Source organism: Panthera pardus, unplaced genomic scaffold (assembly GCF_024362965.1).
Source record: "Panthera pardus isolate Hobbes unplaced genomic scaffold, ASM2436296v1 HiC_scaffold_345, whole genome shotgun sequence".
NCBI lineage: Eukaryota > Metazoa > Chordata > Mammalia > Carnivora > Felidae > Panthera > Panthera pardus.
The window spans coordinates 422,195-445,287 of NW_026526927.1; the positions used below are offsets into that span (position 1 = coordinate 422,195).

The 23,093-nt window shown below is 59.1% G+C and overlaps 1 protein-coding gene and 1 long non-coding RNA gene across 4 annotated transcripts; both read left to right on the plus strand.

Moving 5' to 3' along the window:
• The first annotated feature begins 1,071 nt into the window (after nt 1-1,071).
• Nucleotides 1,072-3,525, plus strand: LOC128774628 (uncharacterized). Its single transcript, XR_008419065.1, has 2 exons — nt 1,072-1,738; nt 2,796-3,525. It is a non-coding gene; the product is annotated as an uncharacterized LOC128774628 (long non-coding RNA).
• Nucleotides 3,526-6,692: 3,167 nt separating this feature from the next.
• On the plus strand, nt 6,693-22,259 carry LOC128774624 (palmitoyltransferase ZDHHC11-like). Of its 3 annotated transcripts, XM_053893683.1 has the most exons (8): nt 6,693-6,780; nt 7,794-8,059; nt 9,222-9,434; nt 13,556-13,731; nt 14,166-14,267; nt 17,073-17,197; nt 19,339-19,491; nt 21,934-22,259. In XM_053893683.1, the coding sequence occupies exons 3-8, from the start codon at nt 9,222-9,224 to the stop codon at nt 22,248-22,250; spliced, it is 1,086 nt and encodes a 361-aa protein (XP_053749658.1). In that variant the 5' UTR covers nt 6,693-6,780; nt 7,794-8,059; the 3' UTR covers nt 22,251-22,259. The 3 variants fall into 3 exon arrangements, with proteins under 3 accessions (XP_053749658.1, XP_053749659.1, XP_053749660.1); XM_053893684.1 differs by having other exon boundaries at nt 7,794-9,434; XM_053893685.1 differs by lacking the exon at nt 21,934-22,259 and having other exon boundaries at nt 19,339-20,083.
• Nucleotides 22,260-23,093: the final 834 nt, after the last annotated feature.

Sequence of the window (23,093 nt, forward strand, 5' to 3'; positions counted from 1 at the left end):
ATTTGTTTTACGTGGCTGCCTCACTGAGTCCGGACAGGACGTCTTGGCCATCCAGAGTGGCTTCCCAGATCTGTCCCGTGAGCCAGGTTGCATGTGTCACGCATCTAGGACCAGTGCCTTGTACCTGATCGGCCTGTAGGTGAGGTGAGGGCCACTGTGCCCTCTGGCCCGTCCCCCTCTGCCAGCCCCGAGTGCTCCCAGCCAGTCGGCCGCGCCTGTGGTGCTGACTCCCACCTACACCTGCCTCGGTAGTGCCATGGGAGCCCGCTGTTAGGCCAGGCGAGGCTGCGGCTGTCCACATCCAACCCATCGCCATGGCGCCTTGGCTGCGAGGCAGAGGTAAAGGCCTGCTGCTCTGTCCTTTTTGATTCTAGGAGCGGCTGTTAGCTCTGAAGCACAGCATGTCGTTTATGCAGGACATGGATTTTTCTCAGCCGGCAGATCTTCTGGGCAACGAAGACACAGCTTTTGAGGAGCTCGTTCCTGAAGCGGCACCTGTACAAGTTGAAACTGCCAAGAAATCCAAAAGGAAGTAGAGAAGTTATCAGGTATCGGGAAATGCACCTCAGGAATGTGAGTGAGGGTGAGCCTGTGCTGGCGCCCGTGTCTGTGGAGTAGCTTGTGGACCCCCCCCCCCCCACCTGCTGGAAGGAGCCTGGTCCCCAGAGGCTGCGTGTGAGCTCTGGTCTCAGGTGTTTCCAGGCAGCTGGCCGGCAACCTGGACCAGCCGGGCCTTGTCACGCTAACGGACCTAGGGGCACAAGGGCTGGACCGCCCCTGCCAGCCATACGCAGGCTCTGTTCCAGGTGTGACACTGCTGTTCCCATATGTGTGTTGCAGTGATTGTTGGCCCTTCACTCTGAAGAAGTTCCCTCCTATGCAGGACACTTGTTGGTGGCCTGGCTTGGCTGTCCCTGAGCGGGGGACATAGCTGGACTGTGTTAGGCAAGTGACACGCTTTGGGGGGGGGCTTCATTCTCATCATACCCGACCCCCCAATTCCTGCAGCCATCCACCCTGGGCCGGGGCGGGGGTGGGGGGGCTTCTTGCAGGCTTGGGATCTGCAGGCAGAATTTGCTCCCACAGCTCCTTGGATGGAATCTGTCCATATGCTTCTGGAACCTTCCACAGGAGAGACCACATCCCTTGGGTGCTGCACCCAGCGACCCTTGGCTGTTCAAATAAAGCTCTTCTCTTGTGGGGTCTGAGGCCACCTGCCGAAGCCTCGGGACGCCCCTTTTGCCTCATGACCTGTGCTCCCTGCTCACCCTTGTTTCTGGTGTCTCCACGCTCCATGGAGCTTTGCCTCTTTTGCCAACGGTGCCTCGAATGACATTGTGAGTAGTGAGGTTGCCGTCAGGTTGCTCTTAGATCGACTCAGGTGTGCAGCTGAGACACGAGACACCTCCAGCGGCCGTTCGGGTCTCCCTTGCTGTTCGTGGAGGCCTCGCGTATTGCTGCAGTTACAGCCATGAGGACAGGGCCAAGGAGTACTTCGTGCCCCTGCTCCCAGCCCATGGTGACCTTGGGGAGTGGTAGGGACTGACCGTGGTGAGGTGGGAGCAGCACATGCCCCGGTGACGTGTGTGGTGTTCTTGCCTCGCAGCTGCACGTTTGAGCCGGAAGGAAATGCCTGCAGCCTGACTGACAGCACGGCAGAGGAGCACGTGCTGGCCTTGGTGGAGCACGCAGCTGACGAGGCTCGGGACAGGATCAGCCGGCTCTCACAGGGGGCAAGGTAGCGTCAGGGGTGTCTGGGCAGAGCTCGTGTCCCGCAGGCTCTCTTTGGGTCCTGTCACCAGCTCCATCTCTGGGGTGCCTCGCGAGCAGGACCCTCCCAGAAGTGGCGTGTGTTACGGGGTCGCTGCAGGCAGGCTCGCCCCGTAGTGGGGATGTTGCCCACCGGCGGATGGACGTCAGGCCTGCCAGTCATCTGCTCTGCAGCCTCCCTCCTCTCCTGGTTGCTTGTGTCTCTGTACGCCTCTGCAGGACCTACACGAGGCACAGGCAGAGCGCGGGGCCTTCTAGCTGTCCTCCAACCTCAGCTCCCTGTCCAACACCTCCCCCTCCAATAGGGACCAGCACCACCTGGGTAAGGTGGCCCCGGGACTTTGTGGGCTGCTCCCTCTGCAGGGTGCCCCTGCCCCTGGGGCGCTGAGACCGCCCTCCAGTCGGGCAGCTGCACGGGGCTGAAGCGTGTGAGTGGAAGTCACTTGGGGTTAGGAATCGTGGGGAGTGGCCGTGAGACATGGCCGGCCCTGCGTCATGAGGAGCCCCAGCTGGCTACACCCCAGGGACCTTGGAAGGGGCAGAACGAGCCTCAGACACTGAGTTCAACTCGGGGAACGTTTGTTTCTTTCTGCCATTCCCGTTTTTAGTCCTAACACAGAGTGTCAACGAGTGTGTCGATCCTCCGGGGCCCTGAGGGGAGAGCAGGTGGCCTGGGGCCTTCTGTGTTTACTGAGACAGAGCGGGCAGGTGTGTGGGCCCCACAGGGATTTCAGTCCCACCAGGAAGGGAACCAAACGCTTCCTGGCTCCTTGAATTTACTCCCTTACTTCCCCATGCTGCTGTTGTAGTTCCCAGATAGAAGGTCGGGCTCGCGAAATACGTCTTGACGTTGTGGGCTCGGGGGTGCTCGTCCATGGTGGAGGTTTGGCTGAGTAACAAGCGGGCTCTATGGCTGAGTTGTGGTTTCACTAACCGCCATCACTAGGACACGTTTTCGGCCCGGTGTGAACCGCGACGTGTGTGTGGATCCACTGTGTGAACACCTGTCTTTCCCACAATTGCAGGAAGTCCTTCTGGCCTCAGCATCGGGGAGCAGCCAGAGGTGACCCACGACCCATACGAATTTCTTCAGTTTCCAGAACCTGCAGCCTCTGCAAAGAGCTAGCCTTATAGATAGACTTCCGTTAGTTTTTTATTTTTTTATTTGTGTGTACAGAGTTTTTGTCGTGAGACAGAGACTTTCGTTTTGTCCCCTCTGGCGTGCGGGAAGCAGCCCCGGGGAGGTGGGGAGGTGTCTCTGGCATCATGTCAGCCACACGCGGATCCCGTGTTTCTGTGGGTAGCCCCGTGAATCCTGGACAGTGGACAGCACACATACAGGTGTGTGACCGGGTGGGGTTGAGCCGTTGTACTTTGTCTCTTGAGCTTTGAGGGATCTGTAAAGCTCCTCTCTGTGGCTGGCCGGGACATACCATCCTGCCCCAGCTTCCTTCCCGAGCACCCCCTGGGAGGCAAGAGATGCCCACGTTGAGGGTCCTGTGTGCTGTTTGCCCTACCCGCCCTCCCCGCAGTCCCCACATTTCCGAAGCAGGTCATGGTGGGGCTGCACCCTCCTGGCCTGGGATAGGCTCTGTGCTGGGCGAGGCCTGCCTTCTGCTGGAAGCTGACACTGCCCCCTGACGACAGTGATGTGCTGTGTCCATAGACTTTTTTAATCTGGTTGTGTTTACTGGATGCTTGTTTACATTTGCAAAATGTAGAGATCTCAATAAAATACAGAGCGATTGCATGTAATTGTTTGCAGCCCCATAGGTGTCCACTTCTTTGTTTGTTTTTTTTAATTTTCTTCAACGTTTATATTTGAGAGAGAACACAAGAGAGGGAGGGGCCGAGAGAGAGGGAGACACAGAAACGGAAGCAGCTCCAGGCTCCGAGCTGCCAGCTAAGAGCCCGACATGGGGCTGGAACTTACAAACCGTGGGATCATGACCTGAGCCGCAGTCGGACGCTCAACCACCCTGAGCCCCCCAGGCGCCCCTGTAAGTATCCACTTCCAAGTGACTTTTCAGCAAGAACCTTTGTCACAGGAGGTCAGCAGCGTCCGTTCCGGCTGCTCACCCTCTCGCGTTTACTCTGTGTCTGGCCCCGTTCTCCGCCCGCAGTGTGTCTCTCTTACCCACCCTGCACAACTTCCAGGTGGCTTCCTTTTTGAAAACAGAATTGGAAGGGCACCTGGGCGGCTCTGTCGTCTAAGCGTCCCACTCTTGATCTTGGCTCTGGTCATGATCTCCCAGTTCGTGGGTTCAAGCCCCATGTCGAGCTCTGTGCTGACAGTGCGGAGCCTGCTTGGGAGTCTCTCTTTCCCCCTCTGCTCCTCCCCTACTTGTACGCACGTGCGCACACTTCTTTCTCTCTCAAAATAAATAAACTTCAAAATATTAAAACAAAACAAGATTGGTGCTTCTGTCACCTCACAGGGCAGAGTGAATCCTGGGGGAAGGGGGTATGTGTGACGGAGGCAGTGGACAGCACGACGTCCCCCGGCCCACAAGTGCCACGGGGTGGGCCAGCCCTGCTACCACTGCCTGCTGCACTGGTAGGGCGCCTTGGGAACCTCAGGAGAAGGGGAGCAAAACATTGCATAGCTGAGGCGTCAGGAAGCCGTGGCAGGTGCCAGCAAAGGAGCAAGTCCCCAGGAGGACAGACCCCACGGTCAGGCTGCTCCTTCCTGGGTGTGTCACACACAGCCGTGAAGGGGGGACCTGGGGCTTGGGGCGCCTCCCTGGGCTTGCTGCCCCAGGAAGCTGGCAGGATCCAGGTCAGAACCCACAGGTGCTCTTGGTGGTCAGAATAACTGGGGGCAGGTGGCCTGAGAGGGGGAGTGTCCCTCAGAGCCACAGTGGCCACGTGTCAGCCACGGATGCATGGGAGCACCACAGCACCTCAACCATGCTTTTGACTCTCCAGGAAGGGGCTGTCTGGGCAGACAGTGCCAGGTGATGGGGGTCCAACTTGCTGCCTTTTCTGTGGGAAGCCACACTCCAAACAAGACCAGTGAGATGGAGAGTGTGCACATGTGTGAGTGTTGCACGCTTGTGCAGTCTCGTATGTGCATCTGTGTGCACATGAGTACGTGTGACATGTGAGCATATGTGTGAGCACGCGTGTGCACATGTTTATTCTGGTGCACGGGTGTGCACATGCACATTGTGCTAGTGCATGTGTGAGCACGTGTGTGAGCATGTGTGTGAGTCAATGCCCGTACACGTGTGAGCACATGTGTTGGCGTGTGTGTGTTGGTGCCTGTGTGTATGCACGTGAGTGCCAGCGCCTACCTGTCCCGCACTCCCACCTCACTCCTCCGCCATCCCTGCCCCTAGCCCCAGTGCTGATCCTTTGGGGGTTGGGTGCTTAGGTGTGTGCGCAGCGGGATTGCAGCAGGCCCGTAACAGAGCTTGTGAATGACCTTCCTGTCAGGCAGGTTGAGGATCACACTCGGTGGAGTGCTCTGTGCACCCTAAAACTAGGGGGGAGTCTGTGTTGAGGGAAGGGGACACTGGGCTGCAGTAGAGGGGACAAGAGTGGGTTGCAGAGTGGGGCCCACAGAGTGGGGCCCACAGCACAGAGTGGGGCCCATTAGAACTTTAGGGCATGCAGTTGTGCGTGGGAAAAGTCCTGGTTGTCCCGGGCGGGGGTTACGGCTCTGGTTTTTAGTCTGTTTCTTAGTGTTGTAGCTTCTGAAGTTTTTCTCATGGAGCGAAGATGTCTCTTTTGGAGGCACATTTCTCATAGGTGTGAGTGGCTGAGGTCACCGTGGCTCCAGGTCAGCCAGGAGGCCCGACCACCTGCAGACTCGGGGGACCCCTGGGGTAGTGCCTCCCCTGCCCCACTCCCTGGTGCCTCTTTCAGGGTCTGCCGAGTGGAGGGGTTGAGGCCACAGGCCCCAGAAAAAACCCCAGCGAGGGGCCAGCAGCCTGCACACAGGCGTATCTGGGGAAGCCCGTTCTATGCAGAAGGCCGAGAACTTGCTCGTCTTCATTTACCGAAAAGCACTTTCAAGCGCTGTAAAGACTAAACTTTGCCGCAGCTTGAGCTCTGCCAGTGGGAGTGGTGGCCTCACAGCCAGCACTCACATGCCGTGTCAGACGTGGCGGCTCAAAAGTGAGTGCACTGTGGGAGGCCTGCACTCTGGTGGGTGCCCTGCCCTGAACTTGAACTGTGTTCAGTTACTGGCATCTCCCACCATCCGCGGCCTCTGCTGTGCCGAAGGCTGGGCTCTTGGGGGTCTGAGACCCTGGTCAAGCAGCCTGTCGTCTGCCCTGGGTCTCTGGTGGCATGTTGGCCTGGCCCAGGGTAGCGCTGTGGACAGTGGTGGCTGGCAGGCCTGGGCACAGGATTCCCTGGGATGTGGTTCCAGGTGGAGGTTAGCACGCAGAGCTGTGCGGGCCCCAGCCCGGGACTGCCCACAGGCGGGTGCTGGTGTGCAGGGCCCATAAGGGGCAGCCGCTCTCCCCTCCCCCGCCCGGCCACCGGCCTCCAGCACCCTCATTCCCTGCGGCCCCTCATCCTGGGCCCCATCTCCTCTCGCCCGCCTGTGGTCAGACAAAGCTGCCAGGATCAGCGTCCCTATCATCCCCAGGGACTCTTTGCTCCTGAAGATCGCTCCGCATGGTGTGTTGGGCCAAAGGGGGTACGTGTTGAGGACATGGAAGCCCAGGTAGTCAGGCTGGATGTAGGAATGACCCAGACCAGAAGTTGGCCCTGCCCTGGCCACGGGGGCCTTCTCTGCAGGGTGTCCCCAGCTGGCTGTGGGGGCCCCGGGCCTTCTCTACAGGGTGTCTGTAGCTGGACCCGCCCTGCCCCCCATTGGCTGTGGGGGCCCCAGGGTGGGGCCGGCCCTGGCTTTATGAGGCGCCTTGGGCTCCATCATTGCCACGGCAACTGGGCCTTTGTTGTTTCTCAGGCCTGGGCCGAGTGAGACTGTGATCCTCAGTCCTGCCTGGACTGTTAACCAGGAAGGAAGTGGAGCGGGTTCTGTCTCCCAGTGAGGTAGGTGTCTCCTGCTTCTACTGTGACCAGAGAACTCAGAAGCACAACCTGTGCGCATCCCCAAGCAGGACACAGAATGAAATAATGATTCAGGGGCTGTCAGGACCTGTGTCAGGTTTCAGAAGGTCACGTTTGCCAGGCTATGATATCATAAACACGCAGGTGCGCCCAGGACGCCCTGTTCAGAGAGCATGGTGTGACGGTGTCTGTCTGGCAGGGGGCAGGGTCACCGTCCACAGTCACACTGGGCCAGTGCAGCAGCCTCTGCTCGAAGCTTCTGTGAGTCGGCCATGTTTGTGTTGGGGACATGGAGGTGACGACGGCCTTGTGGGAGCATTGCGGCTCCAACACATCTCACACCAAAACCTGGACTAAACCCTTAGGAGTAACGAAAAACGAATGTCAGGAACTGAGCTTGGGCTAAGAGGGGACCCAGGCCCCACCGAGTCTGCCCAAGAGGGAGATCGTTAGGTTCCTTTCCTGCAGGCTGAATCCAGGGGAACAGTCCTGGCATTTGCGGAAGGAGTAGACGGGGGCCTGGCTCAGATCTGGTGGGGGTGGGGGGGGTGGTTAGGAGGTCGTCTAGGGAGTGACACCAGCACAGGCTCCAAAGGCAAGAGATGGCCATCGGCGGAGGGGGTGGGGAACGACGTGGCTCCAGGCCGAGGAAATAGCACGAGAAAGGTGAGGAACGAGAAATGAGTCGAGAAATCTTGCGTGCCTATGCTGTGTGTGTGTGTGTGTTTGTGGTGTGTGTCTATGTTGCGTGTGTGTCTTGTGTGTGTGCTGTACGTGTGGTGCATGTGTATGTCTCTGTGGTGTGTGTTCCACATGTATATGCGCTCTATGGTGTATGTGTGTGGTACGTCATGTACGTGGTATGTGAGGTGTGTTGCGTGTGCACGTGTGTTCCGTGTGTGGTGTGTGAGCGTGAGCACGTGGATGGACGTGTCCGCACGGGTGTCTTGTGCACACACGGAGCCCACGTTAACTGTGCCGTCTGGTCTCAGCAGGAGTCAGGAGCCCGTGCGTTTGTTGGTAACTGTGTATTTGTCCTGGTGAGAACTGCTGGAATCTTCTGAGACTGAAAAACCGAACCAGAAGATCCAAGGGGGTGTTGGAGCCGAACACCTGCCCCACCAGGGGGCCCGGGGCGAGGCCCCTGCTACCACCTGCAGCTGTTCTCTCCAGACCCCCCGGCTCACCAGAGCCCACGTGACTATGGAGCCTGTGGGGCCCGACTTTGGTGGCGCCCACCACAGCCACTCCTGGTGACTGGGTAAGTGTGCACCTCCCGCTGCGGCTACTTGGGCCGTGTGCGTGGTTGTGACCTCACACTCATGGTGCTGTGGTCCTGCCCCAGGGACCAAGGCTGCGCTCACCCTCCGTGGAGTGTTGCTCTTGGTGCCACTTTGAGATTGGCTGCAGGGAAGCTTTCGGGGGGCCTCCGAGGAGTGCTACTGCGGTGCCCCCACACGTGCACTCTCGGTCCCATGTTCCTGTGACACTTTGGCTGTCTCTGTTCGGGTTCAAAGTACTTTCAGAACTTGAAAACTCGCTCTGTTTCAAGTTTTACCAAATCCAATGCCAGCTGCAACCTCAGTGTTTCCACATGTCAGTGATACCATTTCTGTCCTGGGAAGCCCCGTAGGATGTGGCCCACCCTTGCCTTCCTCGGGCTCCTGGGCTGACATGCGCCCTCCCGTGCCTTCCCTGTGCCCTCGTGTCCTCTCCGCACCCCCTCGTTCCTTCGACAAGATAAGTGCTGTCTCCACTGCCATCCTCCATGGCACTTCCAATTTCTCCCACGTCCCTGCTTCACCTCCCTGTGCCAAGGTCTGTGGTTACACCCTAGAGTCCAGCTCCCCGTTTTATGGGGTTTGGTTTTCAGAAGCATCCTTCCCATTGGCCGGTACTTCCATCCAAATGTTGTTTTCGTGCGGGAATTGTGTCGTTTGTAACACAGGGTGCCTTTCTGTGCTCCAACCCCCGGGGTGCTGGCCTCGCCGTCCATGTGGGATGGTCTCTGTGGTCCCCCAGGGGTCTCACTGATCAGGTAAGCCCTGCCTGGCCCCACACCCCGAGAAGAGTGGCAGAAATCCGCCCTAATGAGGCAAAGTCCGCAGGACCCTCGGCTCTGCCGGGGGCAGCTGTGATGTGGCTCACCTTCTCCAACGGACTGACACCTGGCCAGAAGTGGCCACGGCTCCCTCCCAGCCCCTCAGCTCGACCTGGGTGTCCCCAGAGTGCCCAGAGACCCCAGAAGCCCCTTGGTCAGCAGGCCTTTGTTCTGGAGCAGGATCGTCCTCAAGGGAAACTTGCAGAAGATTTCCTGAGGATTTCAGCACACAGAAGTGTCGCGTGGTCATAGGGTCTGCTTTTCCTGCAACCTTTTCCTCGGTGTCCCTGGGGGTGGGGGTGGCCCTCCACCTGTCTTGCAGATGGATCTGTGCAGCTGGTGCCAGAGAGGGGCCCTGCGGGAAGCCAGCAGGAAACCGGCCTCGCCCCGCCACTGGTCCAGAGTGAATGGCTGGTCGTGGCCCCTGCACACCTTCCAGGTGGTGGCCTGGATCATACTGTTCATCTTGGCCTTCACCAACTTCTGTATCTTCGTCCCCTTGCTGCCACCTAACTGGAACTTGATCATGTATGGTGTATCCTTCACTGTGGGAGCAGTGCCTGCTGTCCCAGGGAGGCTCCCCGCGGGCCCTGCCCCAGATCTGGCTCGGGGCCCTGCCATGCCTACCAGCCCCCACACCTGAGTCACCCACGGGTCCGCACCCTGTTCTGCGACCCCACTCCCCCTCTTTACCCCAGACACCTGCCATGGCCACGCTGCCTGAAATCTTACGTTTGTTCTCTGTGTGGCTCACTGGCTTGGGGCTGGGGCTAAAAGCACAGGAGTGTCTGCTGCTTGCCTGCTGTCAGTGCAGGGAGAGCACGCCTGGGGTCCAGGGTCTTTGGGGTGAGGCAGGCAGCCTGGACGACAGGAAAGGGTCGCAGAGGGGTCACAGGGCTGGCTCAGAAACTGAAGGCTGAGTCCCAGGGATTCACATGGCGTTCGTTCTCAGGGTCTGGGGTGCCCCATGCAGGCCCCACTTGTCTGCAGGTCTGCAGTGGGGTGGGTCAGGCTGGCTGGTGGGGGAACCACGCCAGGGGTGCAAGGAAGACACCGATTATAACCGTGTCCCTTCTTGCAACAAGTGAGTCTGGTGGAGGGTGTTGGCCGGGCCTGGAGTGGCCGAGGCCAGAGAGAAAACCTGCCAGCTGCTAGGAGCCACACAGTGGGGACTGTGAACCCCGTGGTGGCCTTGAAAGGAGGTTCCAGACATGTCACCAGAGTAGGCTTCAGGCCAGGTAGGCAGGCATCAGGGACGCACTTGGGGCTGACGGGCAGGCCCCGTGGTGGAGCGTGGCAGGTGCAGCCGAGTGCTCCTCCCCTGGCCAGGCGGGCATCGCCAGCCTAGCCCCCTCCTCACACCTCACTCTGTGAGTGACGGACCTCAGTTCTGCCAGCGCATCCGTGCTCCGGGGGCCACCGCTGGCCAACCCCACCAGTGAGCCTGGGCGTCCCCCATGGCCTGATGTGCAAGCCTGCTGCCCCCTGCCCAGCGCCACGCAGCCCCTGATCTGGCCGGCCTCCCCCTGTGGGGCCCTCAGGGTGTCTGATCCAGCGGCACAGAGCCGGGAATGTGGGTCCTGTGTGTCTGAATGCAGCTGCCCCACTTCTAGGCCTGTGGCCCAGGGTTGGCGACGCTAGGTGGGGCCTCCAAAGCCAACATCCCACGCCCCACATCACCCCGTGTAACTTGTGTCTTTCACACACAAGAGGATGGGCAGAAGTCGGCCAGCCTTGTAGATTTCTCCACTGGTCCCCAAAACCTGCTTTGTCGGGTTTTTTAAATCCAGAATCCAGTCACAATTCACGCTTTGCATGTGGCAAGGGGTCTCCTCTCTCTGTCCCAGCACAAAGGCCTGCAGTGCCCGACCCACGACTTCCTGGTCAGAATGGCACTCTCACTGGGACTCACACCACAGCGAAACATCTCCCAGTTCTGAGAGGGAGCCCTCTCTCGTTCTGGGACCAGAAGCCCTCAGTGTCGGCAGGGGCCAGCTCCGGGGAGGTTCCTGGCCTCCTTGCAGCCTCCAGCTTCCCCTCTATCTGTATCCTAACCTCCATCCCTGACCGTGGGTTTGTTTGCGTTCTGGGTTCTAATCCGTTGTCTCCCTTCTCCCTTCGCTGTGGCTCAGCCTGTTCTGGGGCCTTCTCGAGCTGCCTCATGTCCTCTGTGCAGGGAGCACTCTGAGAACTCACCTGCTTTTGGGCCCAGAGGGCGCCCTGAGCTCACTTGCACACCCTTTCTCCCAGGAGCCCCTGGCTGGCCCCAAGTCTCAGGTTCTGGCTGGCTTCCTTTCCCCCAGGCTCCGAAGCGCTTGGCCACCGGGGGGGCGCCAGCGTCATTCGGCGCTGCAGGGGCTGCTGCCCCAGGAGGGAAGGCAAGGTCTCGGTTGCACCTCCAGAAGACAAAGCAGAGGAGGCGGACCCCTGGTTCCCTGCTGACCTCAGAGGCCAGCTTCCCCCACCGCCCTGCCCCTGTGAAGGGCCCAGAGGGTCCCTGTGCTGAGGGATTGGCCTCTGATGTGACCCGTCTTAGTCCCAGGGCCTGCGCCATGGCCAGGCAAAACCCCTGGTTAGGTTAGCCTCAGTGACTGCAGGGCTGGTGGCGGGTGGTGGGAGCTCTGGGGGGCGCCTCACCCCTTCCTGCCGCAGAACCTGAAGGACCCGAAAGGAAGGTCAGGAGGGCATGTGTCCTGGGCTGGCGGAGCTGTGTTTACCAAACACAGATTGTCTCTAAGGGATGAGGCCTCGAGGGCAGGGCCTGGCCTTCTGCATCTGGAGACCTCCTACCCTGTCCCTTTTACTTTTGTTATTATCTGCAACCTGAGAGACACCCATAACCAGGGCATCTGAATGTGGGGGCAGAACTTTGGTGTGGTGCCCACCTGCTGACACTTCTCAGCCAAGTGGCTGATGGTGTGAACGGCCAGGCAAAACGCGGTGGCCTTTTGCTCACCCGTGTCACTCCCACGGGTGACCTGTCATGAACCTGTGTTCGTGCTTAAGAGGGCTTGCCTACCACATGGCAGGGGGCTGCCCCTCTGTTCCTGGGGAACACGTCCTGGGAGTGGCCTGGCCACGGCACCTGCAGGGTTGGGACATGTGGGGAAAATCAGGCTCAGGTCAGGGGCCTTGCTGCCTCCAGTTTGAAGCTATAGTGTAGACCACGCTGCCCCTACAATGTCTCCAAGGGCCCCAACGCCTCAGTCCCTCCCCCATACTTTGCCTGCCTATTTCTGATGCGACAGAGGAAGGGGCCTTCCTGTTGCACCTCTTGTCCTGGGCCGGACCCCTCTGCTCAGGACCTGCTCCCGCTGCCCCAGTAACCACACAAACAGTGCTTGCCTCCAGCCAGCGCCTCAGGCTTCAGGGAATAGGTGCAGGGAGATGGCATACCAGCACTGTGTTGGTGTCTCCAGCTGTGATGGCAAAGCCTGACCAGACCCCTGACCACCCGGCCACGGCCCCATACCCTGAATGGGACAGCAGAGCAGGGGAGGCTCAGGCCTTACCCAGCCCTGCAGGGTCCGGTGGCCACAGGAAGGGCCTTGGTGTCACCACAACCCTTATGTGGCACTGAGGGATCTGGTCAGTCTCGTGCCCCCGTGCAGGTCCCCCAGGGCCCGGCTGGTTCTCAGCCACCCTTCCACTCACCCCTGGCCTGGGCACCAGCTTCCTGGGCTGATCCTCGTGGCCCTCAGCTCATTCTCATCTGCCCTCCTCCTGCCCTCCTCCCCCAGCAGGGCTGGGTCCCCATCGCCTCCATGCCTTCATCTGGCAGCCTGAGCCCTGGGTCTGCACGTGGTGCCTAGAGGCTGGAGGGCGAGGGAGGAATGAGCGATTTGGGCCAGAAGCAGCCTCCCACTCAGGCTAGTGCATTGTGGAGGCAGGACCCCGCCTGTCAGCTCCAGGCTGTTCAGAGGCGGAAGCAGAGGCTGCTGGCAGGTCTGAGGAGGACCCCCCCAAAGGGCTTCCCACAGGACTGAGCAGTAGCCCCAACCCCCTGCTCCGAACCCCCACCCCTGTCAAATCCCGGCAGAACCCCGTGCACCCATGGCCTCGCCTCCCAGGCTGGGTCATTTCCCCCTACCACACCCGGGAACCCAACCTGTAAACCCTGAACCCTCCCATTCAGCACTGGTCCTGGGAAGCAGGGCAGGGCTGACAGGGAGGCGGCTTCCACCTCTTCTGTTTGGTTTCCAAGGGGACAGACAGTGTGTTGGTCCCGAAGGGGAAGATGAGGGTGGGAGCCCGGGGACTGGTTTTACCCTGGGTGCCACGGCGGGAGTGGGTGCCAGAGAGCCTGAGGGGCCTAGGAGCGAGGAGAGACAACAAGATGGGACCCAGACAGACCGTGCAGACTGGCCGTGTGAGCCCTCCCTGCTCCCCTCCTTCATTTTTTGATGATACACCGTCTTCTTCCCCCGACGCACGTGCTCTGAGCATCTCTGCTGCCCAAAGAACCCTCACGACTTCGGCACCCAGCGTGGTGGCCGCTGGCCCCTGAAGGCCTTCCCTTGCTGCCTTGGTGAAGCGCGGGGTCCACACCCTCAGGCCGTAAGCAGGTGCCTCCAGGGTCCTGCTTCTAGTTTGAGCGGGCACCTTCGCCGTGTTGACCAGGCCTGCCTGCATGTTCCTTGACACACTCACGGCCAGGTGACTGGTGGGCTTTTCTGTTTCCACTTCGTGGTCCACTTGCTTGGAATTTCCATCGATCCTGCTGAAACCAACGTACGGCTCAAGAAATACTTGGAGTCCATACCCACTTTTGACCCATCAAAACACACGCGTGTCATCGAGAACCAATATTGCCACCTGTGTGAGGTCGTCGTGTAAGTGCCCAGGGTGTGGGAGCAGGCAGCCCCGAGGGCACGGCCCCTGCCGTGTGGACCCATCCCCTCTCCGTGCTGTGCACAGGCAGGTCTCCTGCCCCGGCCTTTCTGTTTTCACGCAGCTGACCGGTGCTGCTTTCCTTGAATGACCAGCAGTGGCCCTGAGACATGCAGGACCCCTCACCCATCTAAGGGCTCGGATGAGTCCCAGCCCCCCCACCGGAACCCCACCTGGGCTAGTCAGAGCCCTGAGGGCTCAGCAGGCAGCCTGGGAGGGAGGCCTGTGGCTCAGGATGGGAGCTGGTGGCACAGTGTGGCAGGCGTGGCTGAGGGAAGATAACCCGCCTGGGGCCTGGTCTTCCCTGCCACCTGTCTCTCCTTTCTGACCCTGTCTTCCTCCCGCACAGGCTGCTCATGTGAATTCTTCCTTCTAGGAGCCAGAAGGCTAAACACTGTGGGGCCTGCAACAAGTGTGTCTCTGACTTTGACCACCATTGCAAATGGCTTAACAACTGTGTAGGGGGCAGGAATTACAGGTGAGGGGCTGGAGGGGGAGGTCCGGGAGGGAGGGGCAGAGTCCTGGGGGAGGGAGAGGGAGACCAAGCAGGGAAGAGGGAAAAGGGCATTGCAGGGGCCGGGGGTGGGGAAGGGAGGAGGGACCTCGAAGTGGGGAGGGGTGAGGTCCCGGTGGAGAGAGAGGAGGTCCTTGGCAGGGGGGAGGGGTGGGGTGCTAGGGAAGGAGAAGGTGAAAGGACTGGGGGAGGGAGGGGGATTGGTCAGGGGGAGGGGTGAGGGGGCCTGGAGAGAGGGGTCCTGCAGGCTGGGGGCCTCATGGGTAAGAGGGTGGGGGCCACAGGCAGTGGGGGGAGTCACGTGCTGTCCCCAGCACAGCGGTCCTTAACGTCTTTCTGTTCTCCTTGTCTGGCTCTGAAATGTGTTGGCCTGGAGCCCCTTCCGAATGTGGAGGCCCAGCCCCATCCAGAGGGGCTCAGGCTGAGCTGACTTGTCCTTGACCTGCTCGCTGGCCTGGACCCGGGCGCTTTCTCCTGGGAGGCCATCAGAGCACAGAGGATGTGGGTCGAGGCTGCACTGGGAGCAGGTGTTCAGTCCTGCACGGGCTTTGCCAGGACCCCATGTGCTAGGGCCCAGGCTGTGAGTGGCCAAGAAAGTCGCAGGGGCTCCCCCAGCTAGTTCAGAGTGGCCTTCGCCGGCTCATGGCGCTGCAAGGGGTTCCACTGCTCACCCACCACTCATAGCAGGTGTGCTCCGTGCAGCCTGGTCATGGAGCGTCATGGTCTGTGCTCTGTGCAGCCCAGTCCAGGAGCGTTGTGGTCTGTGCTCCGGGCAGCCTGGTTTAGGAGGGTTGTGCTCCATGCAGCCTGGTCCAGGAGGGTTATGCTCCGGGCAGCCCGGTCCAGGAGGGTTGTGGTCTGTGCTCTGGGAAGCCTGGTCTAGGAGCGTCGTGGTCTGTGCTCCGGGCAGCCCGGTCCAGGAGCGTCGTGGTCTGTGCTCCGGGCAGCCTGGTTCAGGAGGGCCATGCTCCGTGCAGCCCAGTCAAGAAATGCTCCACTTGTTCAGGCTTCAAAAGCGTTGCTGCTTTGAGCAGAAGGAAATGCAAAGCCGTCATCATTAGAAAAGTCAAATGAGAATTTGACAAATTTCGCCCTCTCCACTACAGAGGAGGAGCCCCAGGCCAGCTGGAGTCGGGTGGGGGGGGCTGCCTCCTCATGGTAGCAGGGCTCTCTTCTCTCCCCCAGATGTTCCTCTTAAGGTCTTGGTGCCACAGGCTGGTCGCCTTGAGGTCTGGTCGGCTGTCTGGGATGGGCGAGGGTGTGTGGCCCTGCCACTGAGGAGGACCAAGCTGACCGGGCCCCACAGGGCACACAGGGTGGAGTTCCGAGGTCCTGACAGTGGCCTCCGGGCACAAAAGGCTGCAGAAGTTCCTGGTGGGGACGGCTGGGCCCCAGGAGCCCTCCTATCCACTGGGCAGTGGCAGCAGCAAGGAGTGTGTGCAGAAGTGAGGGAGGGCACCATGTGCGCGGGGGTCTTGGTGAGGGCATGGCCACCCCTGTCCACGTGGAGTCCCAGACTCCCTCCTGTCCCTTCCACCATCAGGCAGAGAAAGCAAGAGGAAATGACTACATTTACAAGACGAGTTGGCCAAAACAGTTGGCAAAGTGTGATAAGCTCCTGAGAGGACGTGCCTTCACAGGGGAAGTGCCCGGACTGGGCGCTGAGGCACCACAGACGCAGGAGTCAGAGACGACAGCGACGTTTCTGGCCCCGAACATGCAGTTGGACAGGCTTTGGCCCTCACCCTGCCGGGAGGGCCGCCTCTGGCCTGGTGCCAGCAGCACCGGATGGCCGAGGGCCTTCTGCTGCGGGGTGGGCCCGTCGGCTGGAACAGCTGCACCGCACACCACAGGTTCCCTGGGAACCAGAGCCAGGTGTGGGGCCAGGTTTGTGCCCCCTGCACCTCGGGGACACACAGGACACGTGCCCTCCAGGGCCTTTGACAAGGGGCCACAATGCAGGCTGCCCTCCACATCCACATGACCCTTTGAGGACATTCTCGTTTTAGCTCTCTGCCTAAAGATGTGTTAAAAAAACAAAAACAAACCTCAAGATGTTCTGGAAAAGAATAATGGAGTCAGATAAATTTCAGCTGGATAAAAGACACTGCTGAAGATTGAAAATGCTAAAGAAACAGTTTCCTTAAATATCACCACGGTAGAAAGCCCAAAGGAAGACCTTGCAGCAGAAGATTATTCCAAGAATTGCTGACCAGAATTTAATTTTTTGATGGTTAGATTGTTCTCTGTGTCCTGAGCACAGGCAAGAGGACAGGAGTGATTCTGGTCTAATGCCAAAGCACAAGATGTCACTTGTGCACAGAAGTGTGCACAGGCCCCGGGAGGGTGTGTGGAGATGATGCACTGTGGGCCGCTGGCCGGCCAGGCGCCTGTCCCAGCACCCCTGCTTCCCCGACCTGCTGGGCTTCCATGCTTCTGGATGAAGCACAGCACCCAGGATCCCATGCAACATGGGGGGCACGGGTGGTGGTCCTGATCCCGACCCGGCAGAGCCCTGGTGAGCAGTGGCGGCGTGTGGAGGAAGCTGCGGGCAGCCCGACCCGCCTGGAGCCTCCGTGTACCCACCTGGGAGCCAGGCCAGGCCCTTCTCACTGCCGCGTGGGGGTGGGAGGGGGGCACAGAAACTGGAGGTGCCCTCAGGGCATCCCCTGGGGAGCTCGGGTGCCAGGAGACAGGAAGAAGGCTGGGCCTTGGGTTCAGGGTCAGGGGCACCTTGCCCAGCCCTGAGTCTGGCTCTGCCCCCCGCAGGTACTTCTTTTGCTCTTTGGTCTCCGCCTTGGCCAGCCTGCTCTGCCTGATCAGCATCCTGCTGTACATCTTCATCCAGTACTCAGTCAACCCGGAGGTGCTGCGCACTCATCCCCTCTATGAAGGTACGGGGCGGGGGGCCCTCTCTGGCGTTGCTTTCTCTCGGGTCACTCGTGGTGGTAGCCTCTCCCTCCAGCTGTCTTTCAGGGAAAGCTCTCCTTCTGGGGGACGTCAGTCTGGCCCGCCCCTAGCTGGGTGAGGTGTGGGGCCGGGCAGGAGGGCAGCAGTCCCCCAGGGACCAGAAGGCAGGTTTGGGGCCCTGTGCCCATCACCCAGTAGTTGGTCTTGGCAGGGAGCAGGGTGGGGCGGGAGGGCAGGGCTGCCTGGGGAAGGTGCTGGGTGGTGTGTGGCTGCAGGTGTCTGCTGAGCGGCTCCAGGAACCTGGCCTTGGGAACACATGTGCCTCAAAGGTCTGTCCATCACTGCACAACCCCGGGCCTGTGACCGTGACCTTATTTGGAGAGAGGGTCCTCCCAGATGTGATTAAGGATCCTGAGATGATCATGGGTTACCTGGCAATGTGTGGGATCCTGGATCCAGTGAAAACATCCTTATAAGAGACTGGAGGGACATGGCCACAAGCCAAGGGGTGCCTGGAGCCCCAGAAGCTGGAAGATCCAAGGACAGATCCTCCCCCATGGCCTCGGAGGGAGACGGGCCCTGCAACACCCTGACTTCGGGGCTTCATCTCTGCTGTTGAAACTGCCTGGTCTATGGCCATCAGTCACAGCAGCCCTGGACACTGACACAGGGAGAACCCCAAGCGGAGCACCTCATGTGTCTGTCCTGAGTGTTTGGGGACCTCAGCCCTCAGGGTTCAGAGCAAAGCTTCCTTTCCCGGTCCAGGCCTCTCTCCAGAGCATGTCACGGCCATGCCCTCTTCCTGGAAGGGCACCATGCCCTGTGCACCTTCATCCCAAGGCCTTCAGTGCACCTGGGCTGGATGAGCCCTGGTGGGATGGGCTATCTGACCTGCACCTGCTCTGGAGTGCATCCTGGATATTTCCATGGTAAAAGGGAACAGTGGGAGTCTCAGCGAGACCCGGCCCTGCTCAGCAGAAGAGCCGCCTGCGCTCTGCACACAACCAGCTGGAGGCCTCCGCCTGCCATCCTTCCTGACATTCCCCACACATGGCCTGAGCAGAGGGGCTGGCCGGTGACTGCCGCCTCAGAACAGTCACCGGTGGGCACTGGGGATTCCCTGCGAAGGTCCTCCCGGCCACGGGGCCTCTCATTGCCCCAACACACTCTGAAATGCGGCTCACACATGGTAAGCAGCAGCCTCAGCGCACCCGAGTTCCATAGCACGTGTCCTTACTTCCTTCCAATGTGGGCGTCGGCTGGGCCCTCGCTGCCACGCGCTGGCAGAACAGAGGGCAGCCTGGTCTCCGAAGGTGCTTCTTTCTGGGAACTTGCTCGCTCCAGAACCATCGTGGATGTGCTGCACATGAATGCCTGATGACTGAGGCAATCTCCTGGGTTTGCTGTTCCAGAAGATTCCATGGGGCTGCTTACCCGCCAGTTCCCTGGGGCACTTTGGTCTCATTGGTGGGAATTCATCAAGACATCACCGGCTAAGGGGACAAGCATGTGGCCAGCCACCCCATGGTACATCCAGCCTCATGCACACTGCGCTGCAGCCCCCAAGGCACACAGCGGGCCTGGCAGCCACTTTCCATGCCACGTAAAGGACTGGAATCAGTACCTCCCAGACTCTGTGGTGGGATGAGAGCATTTCAGCTGGATTCCATTTCCATGGGCCTGCCTGCAGATTCCTCAGTGCTTTCCTCACACCGAAGTTTGGAAGTGTCAACAGCCCTTGGGGCCCAGATGGCCAAGTCCTGGAAATGTCCCAAGGCGCTGGCTACTGCCTTGCAGTTCCCTGTGAGGGCGGCTGACTGAGAACGGGGAGGGCCTGGCACAGTGGCATGGCCCTTGGGACAGGGTGGGGGTTCAGCCAGGCAGGGGGTCAGGCTCTGCAACCCGGACCCTTAGTTATCCTCTCCCAGCCTCACCTTCCAGACCCGTAAAGTGGGGCTGTGACACCCACCTCAGTCAGGGGGCTGCAAGGGCACCTGGGTGAGGTAGGGCACACACTGGGGTGGGGGAGGGGCTTCCTTGGGCTGCTCACCCTCCCCCACCTCCCAAGGAGGGGCTGGCCATGCCCCAGGTGCCGGATGCATGCATGTCTCCCTTGCCTCCGCAGGTGTCTCCAAGGACACTTGGCTGCTGTTCCTTCCTTTTTTCCCTGTAAAGACGAAGGCCCTGGTGGTCCTGGGCATTGGGGTGTTCGTCCTGCTGCTGTCTGCCCTCAGCTTCCTGCTGCCTGGATACCTGTTCATCTTCCACCTCTTCTTAAGTATGTGTCCTGACCCCCACTCCAGTCTTTGTCCCTTGCGTTCCCACATGGCCCAAGACAAGGTCTGCCGGCCCCTGCTAGAAACGAGCACATCAGACAAATGACAGGAAGAGACACCCCTAGAGGGACAGCAGGGCTCATTCTGCTCTGAGGCCTGCAGAGGACACGAGAGGGACTAGGAGTAAGTTAGATAAGGGAGCAGAACATGCGAGGCAGGAACAGGCACCATTAAAAAAAGAACAGGGGATTTAGAGAAGCACCAAGTCCTAACAATGAAAAATAGTGAGCCAGCGACAGGGTATCTGCTGACCCAGCTTGCTGCAGGGACACTGGCCGTTTCCTGGAGTCCACGCGGCACTGCGTGCAGCAGGCCCCACCACGCAGTGGCCCAGGGGAGGGCATGAATTCTCTCTGTGGCTTCTGCAAGGGAGAAGGTGGCAGCGGGGGCCCTATGTGGCTGCCAGAGCGGGTCTGGCACAGGGAGTGTCCTCAGCAGAGCCAGGGCCGGAATCAGCACCCGGAGCCAGAGGTGGGTCAGCCCAGGCCCTTATCCTAAAGCTTCCACTCACTGGCCAATGGGGACAAGGGTGAATTTGGGGACAGTGCCCCAGCTGCAGCATACAGTACAGCCAGCAGGTGGCAAGCTGGGCAGGTCCAGAAGTCCACTGCGGCCACTCAGGACAGACGGATGTGAGACTGGAGAACAGGTCCACGGGACAGATGGCCAATGGGAGATCCAGGCACAGGGACCAGAGGGCCCCAACCCAAGCAACAGGGAGGCTGGTGGTGCCACACTCACTGTGGGGGTAGGGGAGGGAGATGCACACGGAGCTTATGGCTCAAGGTGCTGTTTACAGGGTATTTGGACAGCAAAGCACAGACTTCCAGAAAAAGTTGGGATATTAGCTATTGTTATAATAAACTTACCCTGCTTGAAGTAACAGAGTTATCACCTTGCAGTCTCTGTGGGTCATGGGTTCAGCATAGCTTAGCTGGGTCCACTGGCCCTGCTCGGCCACAAGGCTTCCGCCAGGTGTGAGGAAGGGCTGTGGTCTCATCCGACTGGGACCCACGTTTAGGTTCAACACCAGGGTGTTGGCAGGCCAGTTCCTGGCCTCAGTTCCCCGTGAGTTGTTGGCTGGTGCCTCCTCCCACCAGGACACTCCAGCATGAGGGGGCAGCCGGCCTTTTGTAGCCCAGTCATGGAAGTGACGCCCCTCACCTCTTGTGCAAGGCGCTGGGGCCACCCACTCTCCAAGGGATGGCGTGACACAAACACCCTGAGGTGGGGGGTAGGGGCTGCTGGGGGGCCTGTCAGAAGCTGTGGGCAGCTGGATGCCTCTTTGAAGTTTGGGGGAAGGACATCCTGACACTGCAGCACGAGTGGAGTGCAGCATTGGTGAGGGCAAGACCTCCCAGGAAGATGCACAGATGTCTGGTACCAGCAGCAGGGGTGTGGGGAAAGCCGCCTCCACACAAGCGGGGGACAGAGCATCCCAAAGACCAGGGGCCCCGGGCTGCTGTGTTGATGCCTAGTGTCGCTGGAGGGGACACGGCAGACACTCATTCAGTGCACACCGCACTCTGGCCTCCCTCCCCAGCCACATCTCCTCTCGTTACTGTCAGATGAAGGTGTTTACTCAAAACTCAGGACGAGTGTGAGCTCTGGGGAACACACAGTGTGTACTTGCCACCTGATGGTGATGGCAGCCATCCCTACAATCCCTGCCAGAGAACTAGTGTTTTCGCGAGCATGTGGCCAGATGCAAATTATGCCCTCACACAGGTTCTGGGGGAGGTGGGAGAACCAGTAAGAGCCAGGTGTAGTTCATCAGGAAGCCAAAGCAAACACAGACAGATGCCCTTGTACAAACCACCCAGGGAAGGGAACGGGCTCCATGCGGGTGTGGGGGGCAGCCCACCTTCCGTCTGCCCTTCCAGCTGCAATTAGGCTTCTGTGGGTGGCCCTTATCCCTTTCCAGAAATAATTAGAAGCCATCTGTCCTCGTGTTTGTTGGTTTTAGGGAGAGAAGTGGGAGGATTGGTGCGTCTGCTGAAGCAGGCACAGAACCCGTTTCGTGGACGGTGCTGTCTGTTGACAGACTCGGGTCTCAGATGTCCTTTCAGTGACCTGGGGTGCTTCTGCCACAGTGCCGGAGCCAGCATCCAGGTCCACACTGGCTTTGTGGGCCTGGAAGGCTGCAGGGTAGCTGTTCCTGGGACGGGGCACCAGCAGCCTTGGGGCTGTGACGAGCTACTGCTTGCCTCCCACAGGCCAGGTGGGCCCCGGGGTGGCCATGCAGCAGCCCCCCAGCGCCCCAGGTTAGGAGGCAGCTCCCGGCACCCTGGGGGGGAAGCCCTGGAAGACCGGGTTGTGGCCTGTGGGCCACTCTGCCCGCTTGCGTAATTGTAACTGCCTGTTTCCGCCTTTCTCCTCTCTAGTGTTCAAGAAGTTGAGCACATATGAGTATGTGACACAGAACCGCTATCAAAATATTCCAAAAGTTCCAGCAGGGAGGAAAGAGCTGTCCTTCAAAATAAGCATGCCACAGGTATCGGGTGCCCCTCTGCTTCACCATCTGCGCTATCCAGGCCTGGGGCAGCGCCCAGTGTCACCTTGCAGCTGGAACTTCTCACAGTCCTTTGCTTCTGTGTTGGCACAATTCTCTGATTCCGTGTGTGTGTGTGTGTGTGTGTGTGTGTGCACGTTGTGTGATGCAGTGCAGGTGTATGTGTGTATGTGTATGTGGTGTGTGTGATGCAGTGTGTGTGTGCACGTGTGTTTGGTGTGAGATGCACTGCATGTTTGCACGTGTGAGTGCATGATGTGTATAATGTGATGCACGTGTGTGGTTGTGTGTGCATAGTATGTGATGCAGTGCATGTGTGTGTGGTTGTGTGTGTGTGTGTGTGTGTTTAGTGTGAGATACGGTGTGTGTGTGTGTGACCGAGTACATGTGTGTGATGCAGTGCATGTGTATGTGTGCATGTGTACATGGTGTGTGTGATGCAGTGTATGTGTGTGTGTGCAGCACAGTACATGTGTGTTTGGTGTGTGGTGTGCATGTGTGTTATATCATTTGTACGTTCACTGTCCACAGAATCAAGCCAGCAGGGCTGACTCCTTTTAGGCCCATATATTAATGCAGCTGTTTCTCATCAAAATTAAAAACATTTGCTTTTCAAACGAGCACCATTAAGAAAATGAAAACATAAGCCAAAGGCAGAAATATTTGCAAATCATATACTTGTGCCCAGAATATATAAAGAATTCAAAATTTAATTATAAGAAAAATGACCCAGTGTTTTAACTTTTTAAATGCGCAAAAGATTTGAACCAACTGTTCACCAAGGAGGATCCACGGTGGCAGATAAGCACATCGACATCACTTACCATTAAGAAAACACAAAACCACAGTAAGATACCATTACACACCCAGTAGAATGGCTATAATCAAAAGAACCAATAATAAAAAGCGTTGGTGAAGCTGTAGATCGAAAGGCTCCTACGTTACTAGTGCAGATACCAAATTATATCACTTTGATCAGCAGTTTGGTGTTTTCTTAAAAAGTGAAATGTATAGTCAGCGTTGAAGTCAGCA

Coding starts and splice junctions, on each gene's coding strand:
- LOC128774624 (XM_053893684.1), top strand. CDS start 9,222: ATGGATCTGTGCAGCTGGTGCCAGAGAGGGGCCCTGCGGGAAGCCAGC. Junction 9,435..13,555: donor GGAACTTGATCATGTATGGT/GTATCCTTCACT, acceptor ACTCACGGCCAG/GTGACTGGTGGGCTTTTCTG. Junction 17,198..19,338: donor CACTCATCCCCTCTATGAAG/GTACGGGGCGGG, acceptor TTGCCTCCGCAG/GTGTCTCCAAGGACACTTGG.